Here is a 20,093-nt window from a genome sequence, read left to right on the forward strand (position 1 = left end):
GTGCTGAAATCCCAGGTCCCAATCCCTAATGCCCAGCCCCCAAACTGCAGAGGAATCTCTAATAGTGAGGCACCCGGGAGAGCTTTAAAAGGCTTGGCAGGAACTCTGAAATCAGACCCGGCCAGCATGTGTTCCTGAATATCAGAAGAGACACTATATTTACCCCGAAAGCCCTGTAGTGCACAGAGAGCTATAAATAGCCATTAGGGCCCAAGCAAGTGGCCTTAACACATGGCTTTCCTTCCAAAAATGCAGACCCATTTTAATTAAATTTGTAATTAACCTTTGGGAGGGCAGGCCGGATTCCATCTGCTTCTGGAGACACCGTGAGTAATTTTCTCTTCATTGGCCATTTGGGGATTAGCGTGCCGGCCAGGTGTTCTAGGAAGCAGCCCTCTGGGAGTCTGCACAGAGCCCGGCTCCCTGGACAGCGGGCTCCGGGCTTGGGGCATGAGTGCAGCCGGAAGCCTCAGGCCTCCCCCTGCCCCGTGTCCCGATCAGAGTCTCTTTGCAGAGCGGATTCCTTCTTCCCATTTTCCCCCAGCACAAGATGGGAGTCCCAGCTGTCCTCATGCTGCCCCTGGTGCTCCTGGGAATCAGCGGCCTCCTCTTCATCTACCAGGAGGTGTCCAATCTGTGGTCCAAGTCAGCCGTGCAGAACAAGGTGGTGGTCATCACCGATGCCATCTCAGGACTGGGCAAGGGTAAGCGAGTTTGCCCCCTCTTGTGCCCACTCCTGCCCTGAAGGATGAGAGGCAACAGGGTGGCGTATGGGTGAGCCCACTAGGCAGGTCGGGGGTGGATCGAGGCTGTGTTCTCTCCCAGCATCTGTCATTAACCAGCAAGTGTCTTCTTTCTTGGAGGCTGCAGCTTTCTCGCCTGAGACACGAGGGGATTGGAGTATCTGAGGCTGCAAACTCACAGTCTAAGGGCCAAAATCGGTCTGCAGATTTGTTTTGCCTCCAGGGGGGTTTCTAGAAATTTCGAAATGCAAAGCCCTCAGCTGGGGCAGTGAACTGGTGACGAGGCCAAACTTGGGGGTGGGGTTGGAGTCTTGGCTCCCCCACTTACCAGCTGGTGGTGCACTGCTCAGCCTTGGGTTTCTCATCTGAAAGCAAGGATACTAATACTTTCTGCCTCATAATGCTGTTGTGATGAGTAAACGAATTAATAGATGGAGAGCACTTAGAACAGTGCCTGGAACTAGAGTGGGCATCTCTCAAGAGTTAGCAACGGTGATAATTATGCAGAACGTGCAAACACCAGTGTGCCACACACCCCACTAGTCCCTATTGTCTCACACTCGGCCTGATTCTCTCAACCACATCACCTCCTGGCCTTGAAGGCATTTACGTTTGCAACTCCTGAATCAGATGGTCTCAGAGGGCCCTTCTGCTGGCGGCATGTGTGACATAAGAGATAGTAAATGCCCTTAGGTTTTTAAGATTCTCTCTCATCCCTAACAATGGTAGCGCAGCCCCATGTGTCACATAGTTTGGGTATCATTTTTGCTGTTGTTTTTGTTATTTTTAATCAAATGTCAAACCCACCAGCCAAACACTCATTAGGTCACTCAACCAGTATCTGTTGAGTCCTCTACATCCTGAAATGAGCACTGCCCCTTCCAAAGAGGCCCGCTGGTGGGCTGGGTACCCACTCCCATGGTGCTACCATTACGAGAACATTTGTAACCTCCCATCTGGGAATTCTCTCGGATTCTCCTTCCCCTGGGCACCCCAAAAGCAGCCCATCTGCATGCTTCAAGAATGGGTTCCATTTCAGTGGGTGATTGACCTGGGTTCACCACACGAGATAAAAAAGAAAGAGTAAGGCAGTAAAACTAGGTTCTTATGTGGCCCCTATGTGGGTCCCAGAAGCAGTTCCCAAGGAGGATATCCAGAATCACTAGACTCTATACTCACAAGGGACAGGGGAACGCAAATTCCATCTTCCACGGGGACAAACCAGGCACACACGTTTGCCAGTCAGACCAGACACAAGACAACAGAGAGTAGTGGGTGCCCTAGGGAAATGGAGCAAAGACACCCACCCAGGGACATGCAGAGTCAGTCTTTGGGGAAGACCGTTCTTCAAGCAGAACACGCCCACCTAGCATCAGGACAGCTGCCAACCTGAGACCCCTTCGTCACCTTCATTCCCTGGCACCTCGATGGCTCCTCCCTTTTGGACGGTCCCTAAGGCGCTGGTTTCTGGGTCCCACGGCTCCTCACAGAAATACACTACCGTTAGTGGCGTATCTGGGTATTTCTCAGTCGGTCCAGGGCACAGACTCTCTTGGTGACTGATCCATGGGTGTGTGAAAGGCACGTGCGTTCTGCTGCCCATGAATGAAGTGAGTTACAAATGTCGATTCGATCCTGTTGGTTGAGAAGGCTGCTCTGTAACTGTCCTGATTTCCTGTCTTACTAGACGGGACTTCTATCTATTGCTGAGAGATGTATATTTGGTTTAGTAGTCTTGTTTATTTATTTTTAAAAGTCTCATTCTATTATAAGCAAACACTGTACAAATCAGGTGTCCAGGAAATATATCTCAGGAGCACAATGGCGTTTTCAGAGGAATATGGTCTAGTCTTTGTCATGACTAGTGTCACTGATCTTTTTCACTGTCTCTTACGGACTCACCCTAGAAAGAAATGCAAAGCAGAAAAAAAATAAAGTCCGAGTATTTAGAAGTAGCTTGAGAAGCTGGGCACGGGTGACCTTAAATAAACGCTTAGCCAGGACATGCTGCTGACCACAGCGATTCTGGGTTCAAAGTGCTCCGTTTCTCAGGTCCAAGGCAAGAAAAAAGTGAAGGGCACCAAGCGGATGATGTAGGCTACACACAGCCCACGGTACATGCCCAGTCCCACAGAACCTGACTGAACTCAGCAGGTAGCTCTGGACAGCATCAAGGAATCCAGTTCCAAGCTGTCTGAAACCAGACAGATAGAGATCAGGACTTCTAACCCTCACCCCAAACCCACACAATTCGGCCAAGTCAGGGATGGGGTCACCTTGGACCCATTGTGTCTGCAGCAAGAGTGACTCTCAAAATACGTAACCACTGTACTTGAACTGTTTCAGAGACCACAGACCCTGCCTATGTTTCATCGCCTCTAAGATGCACGGTTTTTCCCCTTTGAACGTTTCTGAAATTGAGCTAACTGTCTCTCAGTCAACGGCATCTTACAATTGTCACGGGCCATCCTTGTGCATTTTAATATCTCTGAAATCAGAAAGCCTCTTGCAGGCGGGTGGCATCTTAGGTTTGAGGAACTATGGAAATAAGGGCTCCATGTATTAATATGTTTGCTGAGTGAAAAAGAACAAGCCTGGCGTCCACGTGCTTGATACAAGATATAGGTTGTGCTGAGCTGATAAAGAATAAAATAAGAACACCTGGGTATTATACCTAATGCCTGGCCTTGGCAGAAAGGACCTATTTGGGAGCGTGCCTTTGGGCTGCACCAAAGCAGTGATGCACCACTGGGCTCCAGCCTCCCGGGTCCACCTGGCAAAGGTGAGGTGTCAGCAGAGAAGGGGGGGGAAATGGGTGATGGTAACAAACACTCATGGCTGCCTCTCCCAAGGAGGTCAAGGCCACGGGTTTGGTCTGGCTCCTGGCCACAGACCCTCACCCTGCCCCAGTGGCCAGCCTGGAAGAGTGCCCGTCATCAGGGACAGTAGAGCCCCAACCTGCTCCTTTGTCAGCAGCGGAACAAGGCACCCAACGGGAATGTCAGCACTTGGGGCCCCTCCTGGCTTCACCACTCACCAGCGGCGGGGTGGTGGGTGACTCCGCTCCGCTCACTGAACCACGCCCCTCTGGTTTGTGAAACATGACCTCCACGAATGCCCACACCCAGCGCAGCTGCTGCCGCCACTCAGAATTACAGCCCAAACGCGCGTGGAGGGTAGGCATTCCCCCTCCAGGTGAAGTTTCTTTTAGCGAATTGTGTCATTATAGGAACCACATATATTAAAGAGGATTTTTCAAGAAAAAAGAACCGAAAACACACCCAGAACCCCACCCACTCGGGAACTCTTCGTCCTATTTCCTTCCAGCAACTTTATGATGCTGAGATGTATCACCATCAGGGGGCAAGCACACATGGGGGGAGGGGTATAGGGAGACAGCCCACCCCGGGTCTCTCATGCAGAAGGGAAAGTCTTCCTTTGCATCTTGATTTAAAAAGAAAAAAATCAGACAGTCTCGTAGCTTTTCTGATCACTATTAGATTATACCAAACCCTTTGGTCACAATAAATTCCCAAACATAGCTTTGATTCAGAAACTGCAGTGCCCAGTCCAATACATTGATAAACGTGTCTGTTTTCGTTGAAGTTCAAGTTTCCTTCTCCCTTCCCATACCTGCCCCCAGCTAGGGCGAGTTGCTGGCCAGTTTGCTGCTCTTTCTGACCCCTCTGGGGGTGGAGGGGCAGGAAGGAGAGGAGAGAAGGAAGACAGGAGAAATTCTCAGCTGACTGACACTCTTAGAAGCCGGCTTCGAGCTCCATGCCTGGCACACATTTAAAACCGAGTGGAGGGCTTCCCTGGTGGCGCAGTGGTTGGGAGTCCACCTGCCGATGCAGGGGACACGGGTTCGTGCCCCAGTCCGGGAGGATCCCACATGCCGCGGAGCGGCTGGGCCCGTGAGCCATGGCCGCTGAGCCTGCGTGTCCAGAGCCTGTGCTCCGCGACGGGGGAAGCCACGGCAGTGGGAGGCCCGCGTACCGCAAAAAAAAACAAAAACAAAACCGAGTGGATTCTTTCTCTCATGGGCTCTATTGTGGGTCCTTCAGAGGTGCCCCCTGGGCTATTCACCTGCACTTGCCGCGGGGCAGGTGCACTCCCCTTGCTCAGTTCCCGTGCCACCCCTGGTTTGGGGCAGTCTGTGCACGTACGCCCTGCGTTAGAGTCCCACTGCCCTTCTCAGAGGTCTTCTTGGGCAGAATTCAAGAGCTCCCAGCCAGCTCATAATTCACCTCTGGTCCAAGTGGTTGTGGTGGATGGGAGGGTCCTTCAGTAAAGAGACCAACCTCTGGGGCAGCCCCAGCTCTCCTCCCTCTACTCTGGGATAGTTGGTGACGCCCATGAGATTCCCCAGGTGCAACTCAGACATCACTCCGGGCTCCCGGCTGCAGGGAACTCACAGTGTGTGTTCAAATGGTCACTCTCTTCTCTCTAGGATGGAGATAAGGGGCAAAAACTCACCTAACGGTGTTCTCTCCACAAACGCCCTCTTTCCAAGTCCCCTCTCTCCTCTGCCTTATCCGTTTGCATCCTATTAGGAGTAAAGGGTATTCATGAAACAGGGTTTCAGTAATTTTCTTTGACAATCTGCATCTTGGACTGTCACTTTGGAATTTTATATCCGATCTTGGAAATCCCAATTTTAAATCTTGTTACATAATCATAGGTGCAATTGAACAACCAATAACACAGAGTCAAGTGTTATGGCACCGTGTTAGACACACTGTTTGAATCTTTTAAAAAAAAACTTACTATATTGTGAGATTTCCATGTTGGTAGACCCACTTCTGCAACATTAGTTTTAAAGCCTTTGAAATAACCGATATATAGATACTCCATCCCTAACCAACATCTCCAACTCTTTATTATTATGATATTGAGATAAACAATAGTTTAACTATTCCATGCAGACATTCTTAATTATCTCCTTAGAATAAATGTCCATAAATAAAATAACTGGGCCATGCTTACTTTTAAGGATTCTTTTAATTTTTCTTCCAAAAGACTGTAGCAATTTACACTACAACCAGCAGTGAATATGTGATTATTACCAATTTTTTTTTTTTTTTTGCGGTACGCGGGCCTCTCACCGTTGTGGCCTCTCCTGTTGCGGAGCACAGGCTCCAGACGCGCAGGCTCAGAGGCCATGGCTCACGGGCCCAGCCGCTCTGCGGCACGTGGGATCTTCCCGGACTGGGGCACGAACCCGTGTCCCCGGCGTCGGCAGGCGGACTCTCAACCACTGCGCCACCAGGGAAGCCCACCAATTTTGTTTTGATTGTCATCTTTTAACTTGCATTTCTTTATTATTGGCTTACACATCTCACTAGCCAATTTCCTTATTAGGGCCTTTATTGATTTACAAGAGTTCTTTGTGGATTAAATAAATTAACCCCTTTTCTGACATATGTATTATAAATAGATTTCCTCAATTTATCTCCCTCTTAATTTTTATTTGTGTTTTCTTCCGTAAGGAAGGATTTTTTTTTAAGGATAAAAACCTGTAAATAATTTGTATTATTTCTTCCTTCAGTGTTGTGCTTAAAAGATCTTTCCCCAAAACAATATATCTCTATTTTCTTCTAGGTCTTTTATGGTTCTATTTTTACGTTTAGTTATTTAATACATTTGGTATATTGTACTTAGATTTTTTTCCCTCTCAAATAGTTATCCAGTGGGCCAAAAACCTCTTTTAAATAATATGTTCTTTTCCCGCTGATTCAACGTGCTAACTTTACCATATGCTAAATTCTTATGAATACTCGGCTCTATTTTTTTTTATATATATATATTTTTTTTTTTTTTTACTTTTGGCTGCGTTGGGTCTTCATTGCTGCGCGCGGGCTTCCTCTAGTTGTGGCGAGCGGGGGCTACTCTTCGTTGTGATGCGCGGGCTTCTCATCGTGGTGGCTTCTCTTGCTGCAGAGCACGGGCTCTAGGCGCCCGGGCCTCAGTAGTTGTGGCATGAAGGCTCAGTAGTTGTGGCTCACGGGCTCTAGAGCGCAGGCTCAGTAGTTGTGGCGCACGGGCTTAATTGCTCCACGGCACGTGGGATCTTCCCAGACTAGGGCTCGAACCCGTGTCCCCTGCATTGGCAGACAGATTCTTAACCACTGCACCACCAGGGAAGCCCCACACAGTTATTTCTTGATTCAAGTTTCCCTCTGTCAGCAGAACTGACCACAACTTCCCCTGACCACAGAGACCTCCCCTCCCTAGAGCCTCCTCCTTTCCTTCTCCATCAGCCCCTCCTGCCTTCACTTCTGCTCCCATCTGGCTTAGACTGAATGGTCCAGCACATCAATTGCTCCCTCTCCAATACCACAATTCCCCTGCCCACAATGCCCACTTCTCAAACCCCTGCCAACTGTCCTGTCCAGCTGGCCCCCTTCTCTCCATCTGCTCCAGCTGTTGAGACTTGCAGGAGAAAATCACACAAACGTAAGATCATTTAGAGCCATGGCACACAGGATTTCCAGCCCCTAGTGGGCACCCAGTACTGCCCAACTACCCTTTGGCATCCCCAGGCAGCCCGGGTCACCAGTGCTTGGTGTAAAAATGGGACAGTAATAGCTACTCCCCTGTAGTAGGTGTTGTTGGTGCCCCTCCTAGATTCCTGTACCTGGCCAGTTCATCCATCCCCAGGTCCTATGAGTGTTGGTGGCCACGGCTCATAGACTTGCCCTCTGCAAGAGGACACCCTTTGTACCCACCCCCGGAGGGAGGCAGCCCACCATCGGCGACTGGTTGACACACGTGTACAAAAGACAGTCCCCTTGCATCCAGGTGGGACAGTCTTGCAGCTGGGTTTACAGTCCAGAGCCTTCCTTGGGTCCAGCCAAAGCTAGACTCTATCCTTCCCCTTCCCCTACCCCATGCCCTTACTCCCTGACAGATTTTCTCTGAAGAACACTCTCCCTGAATTAATCCTGGCCGCCTGAATCCCTGTCTTAGATTCTGCTTTTAGGGAACCCAACCTAAGAAACTGCTGCATGGGATGACTGAGAATTAAATGAGCTAATATATGGGAATCCCTTTCAATAGCTACCCAAGCAAGTAAACTGTCAAAATCTGTTAGCTTTTATTGTTCTTAAATATCACTGTTATTGCCACATAAGAATAATTGTATCTACCAACTACTTCCCAGTTAAGAACATTGGATGAGGGACTTCCCTGGCAGGCCAGTGGTTAAGACTCCACACTGGGACATTGGGTGAGTCAGAAATTCATCCAGAGTAAAACTTACTAGACAGCAGGCAGGTTTCCTTTCTTAATAAAAAGAACCCTGGCTGGAGTATCGACCCACAGAGAAAACGTGGAGGAAACTAGTGACATTTGGGCTGAAAAAACATGGCGGCTGTCTCCAATATCTTCAGATTGAGATATATTTAGAGCTGTGCTTCTGGGGGTCTTGTTTGATAGAGTCATCTTTCTGTCCAGTTTAAGAAAGAATGTCCTAATAATCAGAACTACCCAATGGAGGAGGGGTTATTTCACACCCCTGTGAGATGCCCTTCACAGGAGGCAACCGTGCTGAGGCTGGAAACAAGAAGAAATTCCAGAGCAAGTTGAATGCAATGACCTCTAAAGGAACTCATGGCTCTCAGGCTTTTGAATTCTTTGAATCCTTGAATTTGTAAGAAAGAGGGGCTCTCCACCAGTGGTTTCATGCACAGTGTGCCCTGTCCTCCTTCCTTCTTCCCCTCAGAGTGTGCTCGGGTGTTCCATACCAGCGGGGCCAGGCTGGTGCTGTGTGGAAAGAACTGGGAGAGGCTTCAGAGTCTACACGATGCCCTGATCAGTGTGGCTGACCCCAGCAAGGTAAGGCCTTCTGGCAGCCGGCATGGGCAACCCCTGGACACCCTTAGCCTTCGTTGCGTGTTACAGGGCAGCTCTTTCGGTGAGATTTGGGTGAAATTTTGCTTTGGAGAAATGTAATTTTTTTAATGTACTTTTAAAAATTTAATTTAATTTATTTTTGGCTGCATTGGGTCTTCGTTTCTGCTTGGGCTTTCTCTAGTTGCGGCGAGCGGGGGCTACTCTTCATTGCCGGCGCACGGGCTTCTCATTGCGGTGGTTTCTCTTGTTGCGGAGCCGGGCTCTAGGCGTGCAGGCTTCAGTAGTTGTGGCACGTGGGCTCTAGAGCGCAGGCTCAGTAGTTGTGGCCCAGGGGCTTAGTTGCTCCAAGGCATGTGGGATCTTCCTGGATCGGGGATTGAACCCATGTCCCCTGCAATGGCAGGCGGATTCTTAACCACTGCGCCACCAGGGGAGTCCGGGGAAACGTAATCTTGACACAGGTAAGTCTGCCAAGTTGGGGGTTGGCTCATTTTGACCCCTCAGCGTGCCTCTAGCCTCTGAGCCTCCCCCACACCCCGCCCATTCTATTTGAGTCAGATTGAAAGAGGATCCAGAAAATATGGTATGTCACAGATATGGGCTCTGTTTATAAACACTCATGGCTGATTTTTTAATTAATACTTCAAACAATACTTCCTTCAAAGAGGGAATTCCCTGGCAGTCCAGTGGTTAGGACTTGGCGCTTTCGCTGCCATGGCCCAGGTTCAATCTCTGGTCAGGGAACTAAGATCCCGCAAGGCAAAAAAAAAAAAAATTTTTTCCTTCAAAGAAATCAGGGATGTGAAGTCCCCTTCCATGAAGTTACACAGGAGGTGAACACATTTCAATGCAGCTGGGGTTTTCAAAGCATTTCTGGAGCATTGTTTAAGAAATTGCTTTCAGGGGCTTCCCTGGTGGAGCAGTGGTTAAGAATCCGCCTGCTGATGCAGAGGACACGGGTTCGAGCCCTGGTCTGGGAAGATCCCACATGCCGCGGAGCAACGAAGCCCGTGTGCCACAACTACTGAGCCCACGTGCCACAACTACTGAAGCCCACACGCCTAGAGCCGGTGCTCCGCAACAAGAGAAGCCAAGGCAATGAGAAGCCCACACACCACAATGAAGAGTAGCGCCCGCTCGCTGCAACTAGAGAAAGCCTGTGCGCAGCAACAAAGACCCAACACAGCCAAAAATAAATAAATAAATGAATTTATTTGAAAAAAAGAAAAAGACATTGCCTTCATAGAGTTCTCTTCAGGATTTTTTTTTTTTGGATCTTTTCCCTTGATGTTGAATTTGATTTTGGAAATAGCCAAAAATCATTCAGAACTAACTCTGGTATTTGAGGAGATGGAGCGACCAGGGTAACACAACATAGTCCAAGGTATGTTTCTTGGGATCTTATTGGGTATTGGTTATTAAGTAGTAAAAACGAGGTTCTGAAGTCAACTGTGTGGGAAATACTGAGTTAGGCCGAGCTTGTCTGACTAATTTCTTTACTGCAGGACTTTTCAGGGCCTTTGCTATGCAAATGTGCATTGTGTTATCTCCAAAAAGAACATATGATAGTCTGCATTTCTCAAGCAAATTTGACCAGGGAACCTTTTTTTAAGGCCGTATCTCAGGGCTAGTGTTTGTCAAACACCGGGATTGCATTCACCATATGGTAAAATCCATTTTTCCATCTGTATCCCTTCTAACCCATGAGAATCCTGACGATATCAAATGTTTAGGGCTGAACACAAACGCCTGGCACATAGATGGTGTTCCAAAAAAATTGTGTTGACTGTATGATTTTGGCCAAAACTTAAACGTGGCTACAAAGTACTGGGCAGATTCTCTTGTGGCTTGGAAGCCAGTTTGAAAGCGATTTCCAAAAAAGAGCTCAGAAGTGTTATAAGAAATGACATCACCAGCAGAATCAATGCATGGCCTCCACTTGGATTTCTCAGGTCCAGCCCCTTGACCAGAAGTTCAGACTTATGACTGCATGTTTGCGTGTTGGGAATGTTGTTGTTGCTCTGGTCCCCAAGGATGCATTTTCTCCATCAATTTCCTTCCTCCCAGAGTCATCTCTGCTTCTTCCTCATCATTTGTTTGTAGTCATTCCATGAGCTCTGAGTTTCAAAATGGGTGGCTCTCAGATTGAAAGGTCCCAAGGTCTGTGGGGATGTACCCACATGTGTCTTGACTCTCTCATTGGTCCAGCAGACATTCACCCCAAAGCTGGTCCTCTTGGATCTCTCGGACATCAGCTGTGTCCAGGATGTGGCCAAAGAGGTCCTGGATTGCTATGGCTGCGTGGACATCCTCATCAACAATGCCAGCATGAAGGTGAAGGGGCCTGCCCATAAGATTTCTCTGGAACTCGACAAAAAGATCATGGATGCCAATTACTTTGGACCCATCACACTGACCAAAGGTCTCGTGAGTTTGACCTTCCCACTGGCTGCTAGAGGGGGCTCTGTTATATTTCCAGACAGTCACCCAATTCTGGATGGAGCCTCCAGCCCCTCTTTCAGAATAATCCCTGCTTATTTGGTGAAAGCTTTCAGCATCTGACTGTAAATGTTGATGAAAGAAAAGGGATTGTGAAAGTCTCTGACTGGTATATTCCAACCTTCCTCTCCATCAAGCCCCCTCCCCAAGCCCTGCCCTTTTCTCCTCCTTTCTTACTCATATCCATGGCTCCCCTCCAATCCCATCCCACATCTCTGGACCATTGTCTTCATCCCCTGCAGTTCTTTTTTTTTTTTTTTTTTTTTTTGCGGTACGCGGACCTCTCACTGCTGTGGCCTCTCCCGCTGCGGAGCATACGCTCCGGACGCGCAGGCTCAGCGGCCATGGCTCACGGGCCCAGCCGCTCACCGGCATGTGGGATCTTCCCGGACCGGGGCACGAAGCCGTGTCCCCTGCATCGGCAGGTGGACTCCCAACCACTGTGCCACCAGGGAAGCCCCCCTGCAGATCTTTTACTATATCGACCTTGTGGTTGATCTGCTCCTAATCATGACAGTTGGTCCAAGGTTGAAAAAGAGTTTATCTGCAAGAGACCCAGAATACTGTCAATCCCTTTGCAGAAACAGGAAGGCAGGAGGATGTCTCCCTTTTAAAGGTAAAATGGTGGTTCCTGTGTGGAGATTTCTAAGGGTCAAGTTCAAATGCAGATCTGAAGCTGGGGTTAGGGGTGTTGCTAGAGATGACATGGAATAGAAGCAAGAGTTGAAGCCCTCCTCGCATCCCAAATAAAGTTTATCAAAGCAGAAGCACAAAAGGGAGAACATAAGCATGGAGAACGTCTACATGTAGGGAGTAGTGTGTTTGGCAAAGGCTGAGAAAGCATGATCTTAGAGCTGCCTTCTCTACGGCCAGAATCTCCATGATGATGGGATTCTGAGAGCTGTGACAGCTGAAGGGAAAGAAGTACTGGGAGCAGAAAGATGACTCCCCAGAGCTTCTAAGATGATGCCCCAGAGGCTACAGTTTCCTCCAGCCCAATCGCTGTGGACACACCAAGCAGGCCAGCCAAGGTGTGTCCTTCACTCAACCTCTGAGAGCTCAGGGTCCCTGGCACCACGGTGAGGAATGCAAACTTAAGTCTTCTGATATTTTCTGCCATCTCCCTATTCAATCTGTGCTATTATTACTCCATATCTTTTTCTAAATTTCCTCATTTATAAGTTAATTCAATTGAGGAGAAAATCTTTACCATAAATTAAAAACCCCTTTCCCTCTCCATCAATACAAGAAAACCTGAAATCAGAACAAAGCAGTAAGTTCTCCCAAGACAAAGGGCTGAGGTCTTTCCTCTCTTTTTTTAAAGAAGATTAGCACATGCAAGAGTAGTATTAAAGACCCATTGGAACCAACTTTCCTACTGGAAGCAATAGGACAGTTGAAAAGGGATTACCTTTCTCACTATTGCAATCAGTGTCACTCCATGCACATGGATGGGTCATTTCAAATTACCCAGGGACTCCCCTGGGGGTCCAGTGGTTAGGACTCTGCACTTCCACTGAAGGGGGCCTGGGTTCGATCTCTGGTCGGGGAACTAAGATCCTGCATGCCACATGCAGCGAGGCCAAAGAAATTAAATAATAAAATAAAATAAAATAACCCAGCAATTCTCCGGTCGAGCCCAGCCCACTCTTAGGAAACACTGGATAAGTGGTAACCAGGGTCCATGCCATCTGTGTCCCACAGTAATCTAACTGTCAGGGAGGCAGAGGAGCCCCCGTGATGAGGGGAAGGGCTCTGCCTGACTCGGTCTCAGACTTGTAACCGTGATTCTTTGTCCCGTGCTTTCCAGCGCTGCTGCCCAACATGATTTCCCGGAGGACCGGACAAATTGTGTTAGTGAATAACATTCAAGGGAAGCTTGGAATCCCATTCCGTACTGCCTGTGAGTTGCTAAGACAAACATGTTTCGTCCTATGTTATATGTCTTTTTTTTTTTTTTTTCTTGCGGTACGCGGGCCTCTCACTGTTGCGGCCTCTCCCGTTGCGGAGCACAGGCTCCGGACGCGCAGGCTCAGCGGCCACGGCTCACGGGCCCAGCCGCTCTGCGGCATGTGGGATCCTCCCGGACCGGGGCACGAACCGCGTCCCCTGCATCGGCAGGCGGACTCCCAACCACTGCGCCACCAGGGAAGCCCTGTTACGTGTCTTATAAGACAAGAGATGTGCATCTAGGACTAGGCGTGGGGTTACACTGGGGAAGAGGGTCCAGAGATGAAAGCATCTGTTGGCTTTTCTCTCATCCCTTCAGCTCCTAGTTTTGACCATCTACAGCACACAGGTGACTATGGGAGATAAAGATAAGCCCTCCCCTCAGCCCCCAGAAGCTCACGTCTCACAGGCGGTCAGGACACATCCTGGCTGGACACGATCAATGCCAGATCAAGGTCACGCTCCTGACATGGGTGCACAGCCCCAGCTCAGATGCCCCCTTCTCTGTAAAGATGCCCCTGGAGAGACAGGAATGATTACAACTGGGAAAGAAAGGAGGGGTGCACATCCCTAAAGGGGAGAGGGATGGAGAGGTTCTGAGGAAGGAGGAAGGAGAAAAGGAAAGGGACACAATTCCAGGGAAGGCTCGAGAGAGAATTCCAAAGGTGAGACTCCTCTAAAAAGTCCAAGGAGGAGAGAGACTTCTCGGTGTATGTTCCTGGGACCCAACTGGGAGAATTCTGGAGACATTCCCACCTCCCATTAGGTAGGATGTGAGAAGGTGGGGGAACGTGTCTCATACGTTTCCTTATGGCCCGAAGTACCATGCACAAAACCGGAGCTGGGTAAGTAAGTGTCTGGGGGGTAGAAAGGTGAGAGGGAGAGAGGAATGAAGAAAGGGTGGGTGGGGTGGCCTGATGTAGTCTTCTGGGGCCACCACAACAAAATACCCCAGGGACTTCCCTGGTGGCACCGTGGTTAAGACTCCCCGCTCCCAATGCAGGGGGCCTGGGTTCAATCCCTGGTCAGGGAACTAGATCCCACATGCACGACACAACTAAGGGTTCACAGGCCACAACGAAGGAGTCGGCGAGCCGCAACTAAGGAGCCCACCTGCCACAACTAAGACCTGGTGCAACCAAATAAATAAATAAATATTAAAAAAAAAAAAAAGACCAGGTGGCTTAAACAACAGAAATGTATTTTCTCACAGCTCTGCAGGCTGGAAGTCCAAGATCAAAGTGTGGGCAGGCTTGATGTTTCCCGAGGCCTCTCTCCATGGCTTGCTGATGGCCTGCTCCCCGGGTCCTCACATGGTCTTTGTGTGGGGGCACCCCTGCCGTCTCCTGCTCTTCTTATAAGGACACCAGTCCGATTGGATTAGGGCACCACCCTAACAGCCTCATTTTAACTTAATTACCTTTTAAAGACCCTTATCTCAAAATACAGCCACAATCTGAGATACTGGGGTTAGGACTTCAACATATGAATTTGGGGGTGGGATACAATTCAGCCCATCATATCCCCCTAATAGTGTTTTACTTTCCTTTTCTCGTTTGCATTAGTTAGGCTAAGCCGACAGTGCTGTAAAGACCTTTATTCCTCCTCCATATAACTGTCTAAATGGGATGGCCCAGCTCAGCGGGCATCACTGTTCCTCACGTGGTCACTCGGGGGCCCAGAGTCGTGCCAAGTCACAGCTTTGCCATCATTTTCCACGTGGTCAAAGCTAGTTCCCACCCCACGTGGGTTCCTGCTGGCAAGAAGAGGGCGTCGCGCCCATACTGCTCACATCCTGTTGTCGAGAAGCCAGTCACATGCTTACCCCCCTCGCTGCAAGGGATGCTGGGAATTGTAGTCCGCCTGTGGGCCCAGGATGGGGAGAAGAATAGAGCTGGGTCCACACAGGGCAGTCTTTGCCACGTACCTCATTCCGTCTCTGCCCCAGCCCATCTAGAACCTCACCACTATTCCTCCCACTCACAAACATACGTGTCATTTTCAGCAGGTGGATTACTTTCCACTTGCTCGCTGCCTTCATTCATTCAACAAACATCAATCGAATGCCTAGAACCAGGTGCTGGGGACACAGAGAGCAGTGACATGATACAATGTGGCGTGGGCAACACAAGTGGCCCTTTGGCCTCCAACTAACAGGGAGCCCAATGCACTGCTTTCCTTGGAACATTTCTTTTTTTTTTTTTAATTTATTTTTGGTTGCGTTGGGTCTTCATTGCTGCCCACGGGCTTTCTCTAGTTGCGGAGAGCGGGGGCTACTCCTGGTTGTGATGCATGGGCTTCTCACTGCGCGTGCTTCAGTAGTTGTGGCTCCTGGGCTCTAGAGCGCAGGCTCAGTAGTTGTGGCACACGGCCTTAGTTGTTCCGAGGCACGTGGGATCTTCTCGGACCAGGGCTCGAACCCGTGTCCCCTGAATTGGCAGGCGGATTCTTAGCCACTGCGCCACCAGGGAAGTCCTAGCTCCTGCATTCTTAACCCTGATGGCCTCAGGGCCTTGGAGAAATCACTCTCTCAGGGAATCAGCCTTCCCGGCTGAAATGTTTTATATATATTTTCTCACTTGGGTAGGGTGATATTATCCCCACTTTATTTATTTATTTATTTAGCCCATTTTATCGATTTTTAATTTTACTGAAGTCTAGTTGATTTACAACGTTGTGTTAGTTTCTGCTGTACCGAAAAGGGACTCGGTTACACGCATACATCCTCTTTTTCATATTCTTTTCCATTATGGTTTATCACGGGATATTGAATATAGTTCCCGGTGTATTATGCCCATTTTAAAGATAAGAAAACTGAGCCTCTTTAGGTAAAAATGAGTCACTTGCCCAAAGTCACACAGCGGGCAAGTGGCTAAGTTGGATTCCGTCTCATCTCTGCATCTGTCCACTGCTTCACAAGGGCTCTCTGTTCTCATCTACGAAGTGAGGGGCAGGTGACTTGAGGCCTCTCCCAACAGAGCTCGCAGGGATGTGTGTCCCCAAGGCCCCTCCTGGGAAGCACAGCGGGACCCATGCCCACCCCTGGATGGTTTCTCTTCCAGACGCCGCGGCCAAGCACGCAGCGCTCGGCTTCTTCGACTGCCTGCGGGCCGAGGTGGAGGAATACGACGTCATCGTCAGCACCGTGAGCCCCTCTTTCATCCGCTCCTACCACGTTCATCCAGGCCAAGGAAACTGGGAGGCCTCCATCTGGAAATGTGAGCTTTCAGAGCGAAGCCAGAGGGACAGGGGCCGGAGGGCTCTGGAGGAGGGGTGGGTCCAGGGGCGTGTTCCTGAAGCATGAGACTGGGGACGGTGAGGCCCCTGCAGCCAGCTAACAGTTGGGAGGGACCCCAAAACTTAGGTCCTGAGGCACCAGATAGATGGAATCCTAACCTGCAATCAGCAGACCGAAGCCAGGTTGGGCTCCGTCAGTCACAGGCTCTGTGACCTTGGCCACTAGGACTGCCCGCCTCTGGGCCTCAGTTTCCCATGTGGAATAGCCAGGATTTGGTCTTCGAGAACTTCCTCTTCCCCTTGCTCTAGAAGGCAGCACAGAGAAACTCAGAGTCTGGCCCTAACTGCCTGCATGTGAAGTTCGCCTCAGTCACGTATTAAGCAACTCCCTTCATCTCTCTGCCTCTGTTTCCCCTTTGGAAAATGAGGGCTAATGGTAATACCTAACTTGTAGACTCATAGGGAAGACTGAAAGTTCCAGCTCGTAGAGGGGTTGGAACAGCAACCAGCACATCCTGAGTGGTCTGTAAATGCACCTATGATCAGTATTCTAGAATGCTCTACACAGAGCAGCTACCCCCTGCCCGAGGCTCTATCTACATTAGGGAATCAAGATGAATCAAGACATGGGCAAGGGCTTCCCTGGTGGCGCAGTGGTCGAGAGTCCGCCTGCTGATGCAGGGGACACGGCTTCGTGCCCCGGTCCGGGAAGATCCCACATGCCGCGGAGCGGCTGGGCCCGTGAGCCATGGCCGCTGAGCCTGCGCGTCCGGAGCCTGTGCTCCTCAACGGGAGAGGCCACAACAGTGAGAGGCCCGCGTACCGGAAAAAAAAAAAAAAAAAAAAAAAGACGTGGGCAAGAGGTTCCAGGAGGCTCTGGACAAACACAGCTTCGCAACAACTGTAAACAACAGCCCCTTCGTACAGCCGGCAGCTTCCTATCTTCTAAGCTCTTTCTCATCCCCTCCGACGGCTCATAACCATCCTGGGATGTTAACGGGGCAGGAGACTGTGCCTACGTTACAGATGTGAAAGCTGAGGCTCAGCGGGTAAAGTGCCTCCCCAGGGCGCACAGCCAGCAGACGGCAGAGTTGGTCCCAAGACTGAGACTCCAGAAGCGCACACCCGTCCCCACCCCGGGGGGGTGGGGGCAGGGGGGCGGGGCTCTGACTACACCCCTCCTCCCGAGGCTATAAGCCCTGCCCCTCCTGGGGGCTTTTCAGTCTTTTTCAGGAGACTGACCTACGGTGTGCACCCCGTGGACGTGGCAGAGGAGGTGATGCGCACGGTGAGACGCAAGAAGCAAGAGGTCTTCCTGGCCAACCCCATCCCCAAGGCCGCCGTGTACCTTCGCACCTTCTTCCCTGAGGTTTTTTTTGCCGTGGTGGCCTGTGGGGTGAAGGAGAAACTCAACGTCCCAGAGGAGGGTTAACTGCAGGGGGCCAAAAGGGTCACCCCGCAGGGAATAAAGGCTTCAGGGGCAGTTGCGGGATCCTCCATTCTCTCAGCACTCGGGGCCCCAAACAATTCCCCAACCTGCCCACCACCTGTGGGAGATGTGCACCATCCCAGTGAGGATGGCCCGGCGTTCAGCCCAGTCGCCCCGGGCCCCTGGGTGTCTCCCACGTGACTTTCCCAGGACACACTTCCAGAAGCTTCTCGACCCTATAGAGTGACAGCCCGGCAGAAAAACAGGAACCATAACAGGTCCAACTCCCAAATACTCGCACTCCCACTGTGGCCATCAGCCTGCCCAGGACCTCAGAAAAGCACCTCCATTTTACACAAGGGTGACCTGCCCACTCTGCCCCCAGCCACAAAAGCTGAACTTGGCAACTCCTTAGGGCAGCGCTGTGAAACTGAACTTTCTGGAATGATGGAAATAGTCTATCATCTGCAGTGTCCAGTATGGCAACCAACTAGCCACGTATGGCTGTTGAATACCTATAATGTGGCCTGTGCAACAGAATTTTCAATTTTATTTAATGTGAATTAATTTCACTTTAAATAGCCGCATGGGGCCAGCGGTTCCCAGGTTGGCAACACAGCAGAGCTGTAATCCTCGGTCCCGGCAGCATCTCAGAATCAGCCCTTTCCCTGGATTTAATTGGTCCAAAGAGGAGCCCAGGCACAGCTGCTTAAGGTGCAACAAATCTTGAGAACTTCTGCCCCGGGGCATCCAGCTCATTCAAGCCTCTTCTTACATTCTCAAAGCAAAATTCATTTAAACCTGCCATCCTTGTTGTTGGTGGGTGTTTCTCTTAGTGTTTCTTAAACAAAACAGTTAATGATTCGTGAAATCTTGGAAAGTGTAGGGTACATTGTTTGCACTGATAATTGTACCTACTGATTCAAACTTTTCTAATATTTACAGATGAAAGAGGGCTCAAATTTCCTCCCTGAACCCAAGCCATTTACGAAATTAGCACACACGGTACATGTCTGCATATATATATATATATATATATCCCTGAATTTAAAAAGCAAAATGTCCAGGATCACGTGATCACCAGGGAACCCAGGCTACCTCAGGATAAGGCTGCTGGTCGGGATGCGTCACCAGAATCTAGGAGGGACAGCTGAGGCAGGGCAGGCCTAGGGTCAGCAAGATGACCTTCTATGTTATTACTGCTGCTGGGTGCTGGGATGCTAGAGGTGCTTAGGCCAGAATGATGGAGGGTCGGTAGGGGCTGGGAGGTGGGGGACGGACAACAGCATTGGGAAAACGACTGAAATGTGATAGGTGGCCAGAGACAGAGACGGCAGCTTTGGGGCAAGAAGGGCCGCGGGCAGCCAGTCCTGGGGTCGCACCAGGGCTGGGCTCCAGGTCTAGCTTCGCCACGCCCCAGCCCCGGGCCTGGGGTCCTGAACCGCTCTCTTTGGGGCTCTGCCTCCTCTCAGGTTGGAGCGGGGCTGAGGGGACCATCCTTTGGTGGTGGGAGGAGGGGTGGATGGGCAGAGAAGGGCTGCCTCTGGGAAGCATCCACAGGGGCACCAAGCCAAACGCTGGGAAAGCAAAGACTGGAAGACTCCAAGGTGGGGGAAGACCTCAGACCCCTGGGATTTCCCAAAAAAAGACACGTTGAATGATGGCTCAGGAAGAAGGACCTTCGTGTCAGTGGGTCTGCTCCGCTGTCCCTGCAGCCAAACAGGGTCAGAGACCTGCAGGTGGACGCAGCCACAGCAGGACTGAGTGGCTGGCCCCCCAAGCTCCCTTAAGTTGAACTTCCTGTCCGTGGACTTTGGTCTCCCTTTGGATACCCCCTATTGCCTTTAGGATGTCCCTGTGTCCACATAGGCCCGCTTCCCTCTCAGGATGGGGCATCTCACCAGCCTAGCAAATGAGAAAACCTACAACCCTTAGGCTGAAACATATGGAAAATTTTATTTAAGTTGTGGGGGGGAAAAGCATCATGCAATAAGAGGAATGGCCACCAGGTGTCACTGTGGCTCCAAACCTATTTTATAGCTTCCTCCTCGGAACAGAAATCCAGCACAGCACAGCAGTAACAAGCCCACAGAATTGCATGCAATTCATCATCTCCAACGAGCATTCCCCTCCAAGACCCCATCTGGTCTTCACATCAACCCTGAGTCACTGGAACAGCCGACAAATCTATTCCACCGATGAGAAAAATGAGGGTGGTCATGCTCTGTGGGATACTCTTGGCAGAACGAGGGCAGCCTGAAGGCGGTTGGTTAGCCCCTTGGGACACAGAAGGACTGGACCTCAGAGGCCAGTGACCGTCCCAGACCACAGAGTGAACCAAACACTAGTTTCTAGTTACACCCAAGTAACTAGAAAGACCT

The 20,093-nt window shown here is 50.2% G+C and overlaps 1 protein-coding gene across 3 annotated transcripts; it reads left to right on the forward strand.

Moving 5' to 3' along the window:
• Positions 1–202: 202 nt before the first annotated feature.
• On the forward strand, positions 203–17,755 carry DHRS7C (dehydrogenase/reductase 7C). Of its 3 annotated transcripts, none has more exons than XM_032617131.1 (6): positions 203–326; positions 545–704; positions 8,467–8,579; positions 10,809–11,019; positions 12,907–12,999; positions 17,507–17,755. In XM_032617131.1, the coding sequence occupies exons 2-6, from the start codon at positions 551–553 to the stop codon at positions 17,713–17,715; spliced, it is 780 nt and encodes a 259-aa protein (XP_032473022.1). In that variant the 5' UTR covers positions 203–326; positions 545–550; the 3' UTR covers positions 17,716–17,755. The 3 variants fall into 3 exon arrangements, with proteins under 3 accessions (XP_032473022.1, XP_032473020.1, XP_032473021.1); XM_032617129.1 differs by lacking the exon at positions 203–326 and adding an exon at positions 16,109–16,264 and having other exon boundaries at positions 551–704; positions 10,806–11,019; positions 17,507–17,715; XM_032617130.1 differs by lacking the exon at positions 203–326 and adding an exon at positions 16,109–16,264 and having other exon boundaries at positions 551–704; positions 17,507–17,715.
• Positions 17,756–20,093: the final 2,338 nt, after the last annotated feature.

Source organism: Phocoena sinus, chromosome 20 (genome assembly GCF_008692025.1).
Source record: "Phocoena sinus isolate mPhoSin1 chromosome 20, mPhoSin1.pri, whole genome shotgun sequence".
NCBI lineage: Eukaryota > Metazoa > Chordata > Mammalia > Artiodactyla > Phocoenidae > Phocoena > Phocoena sinus.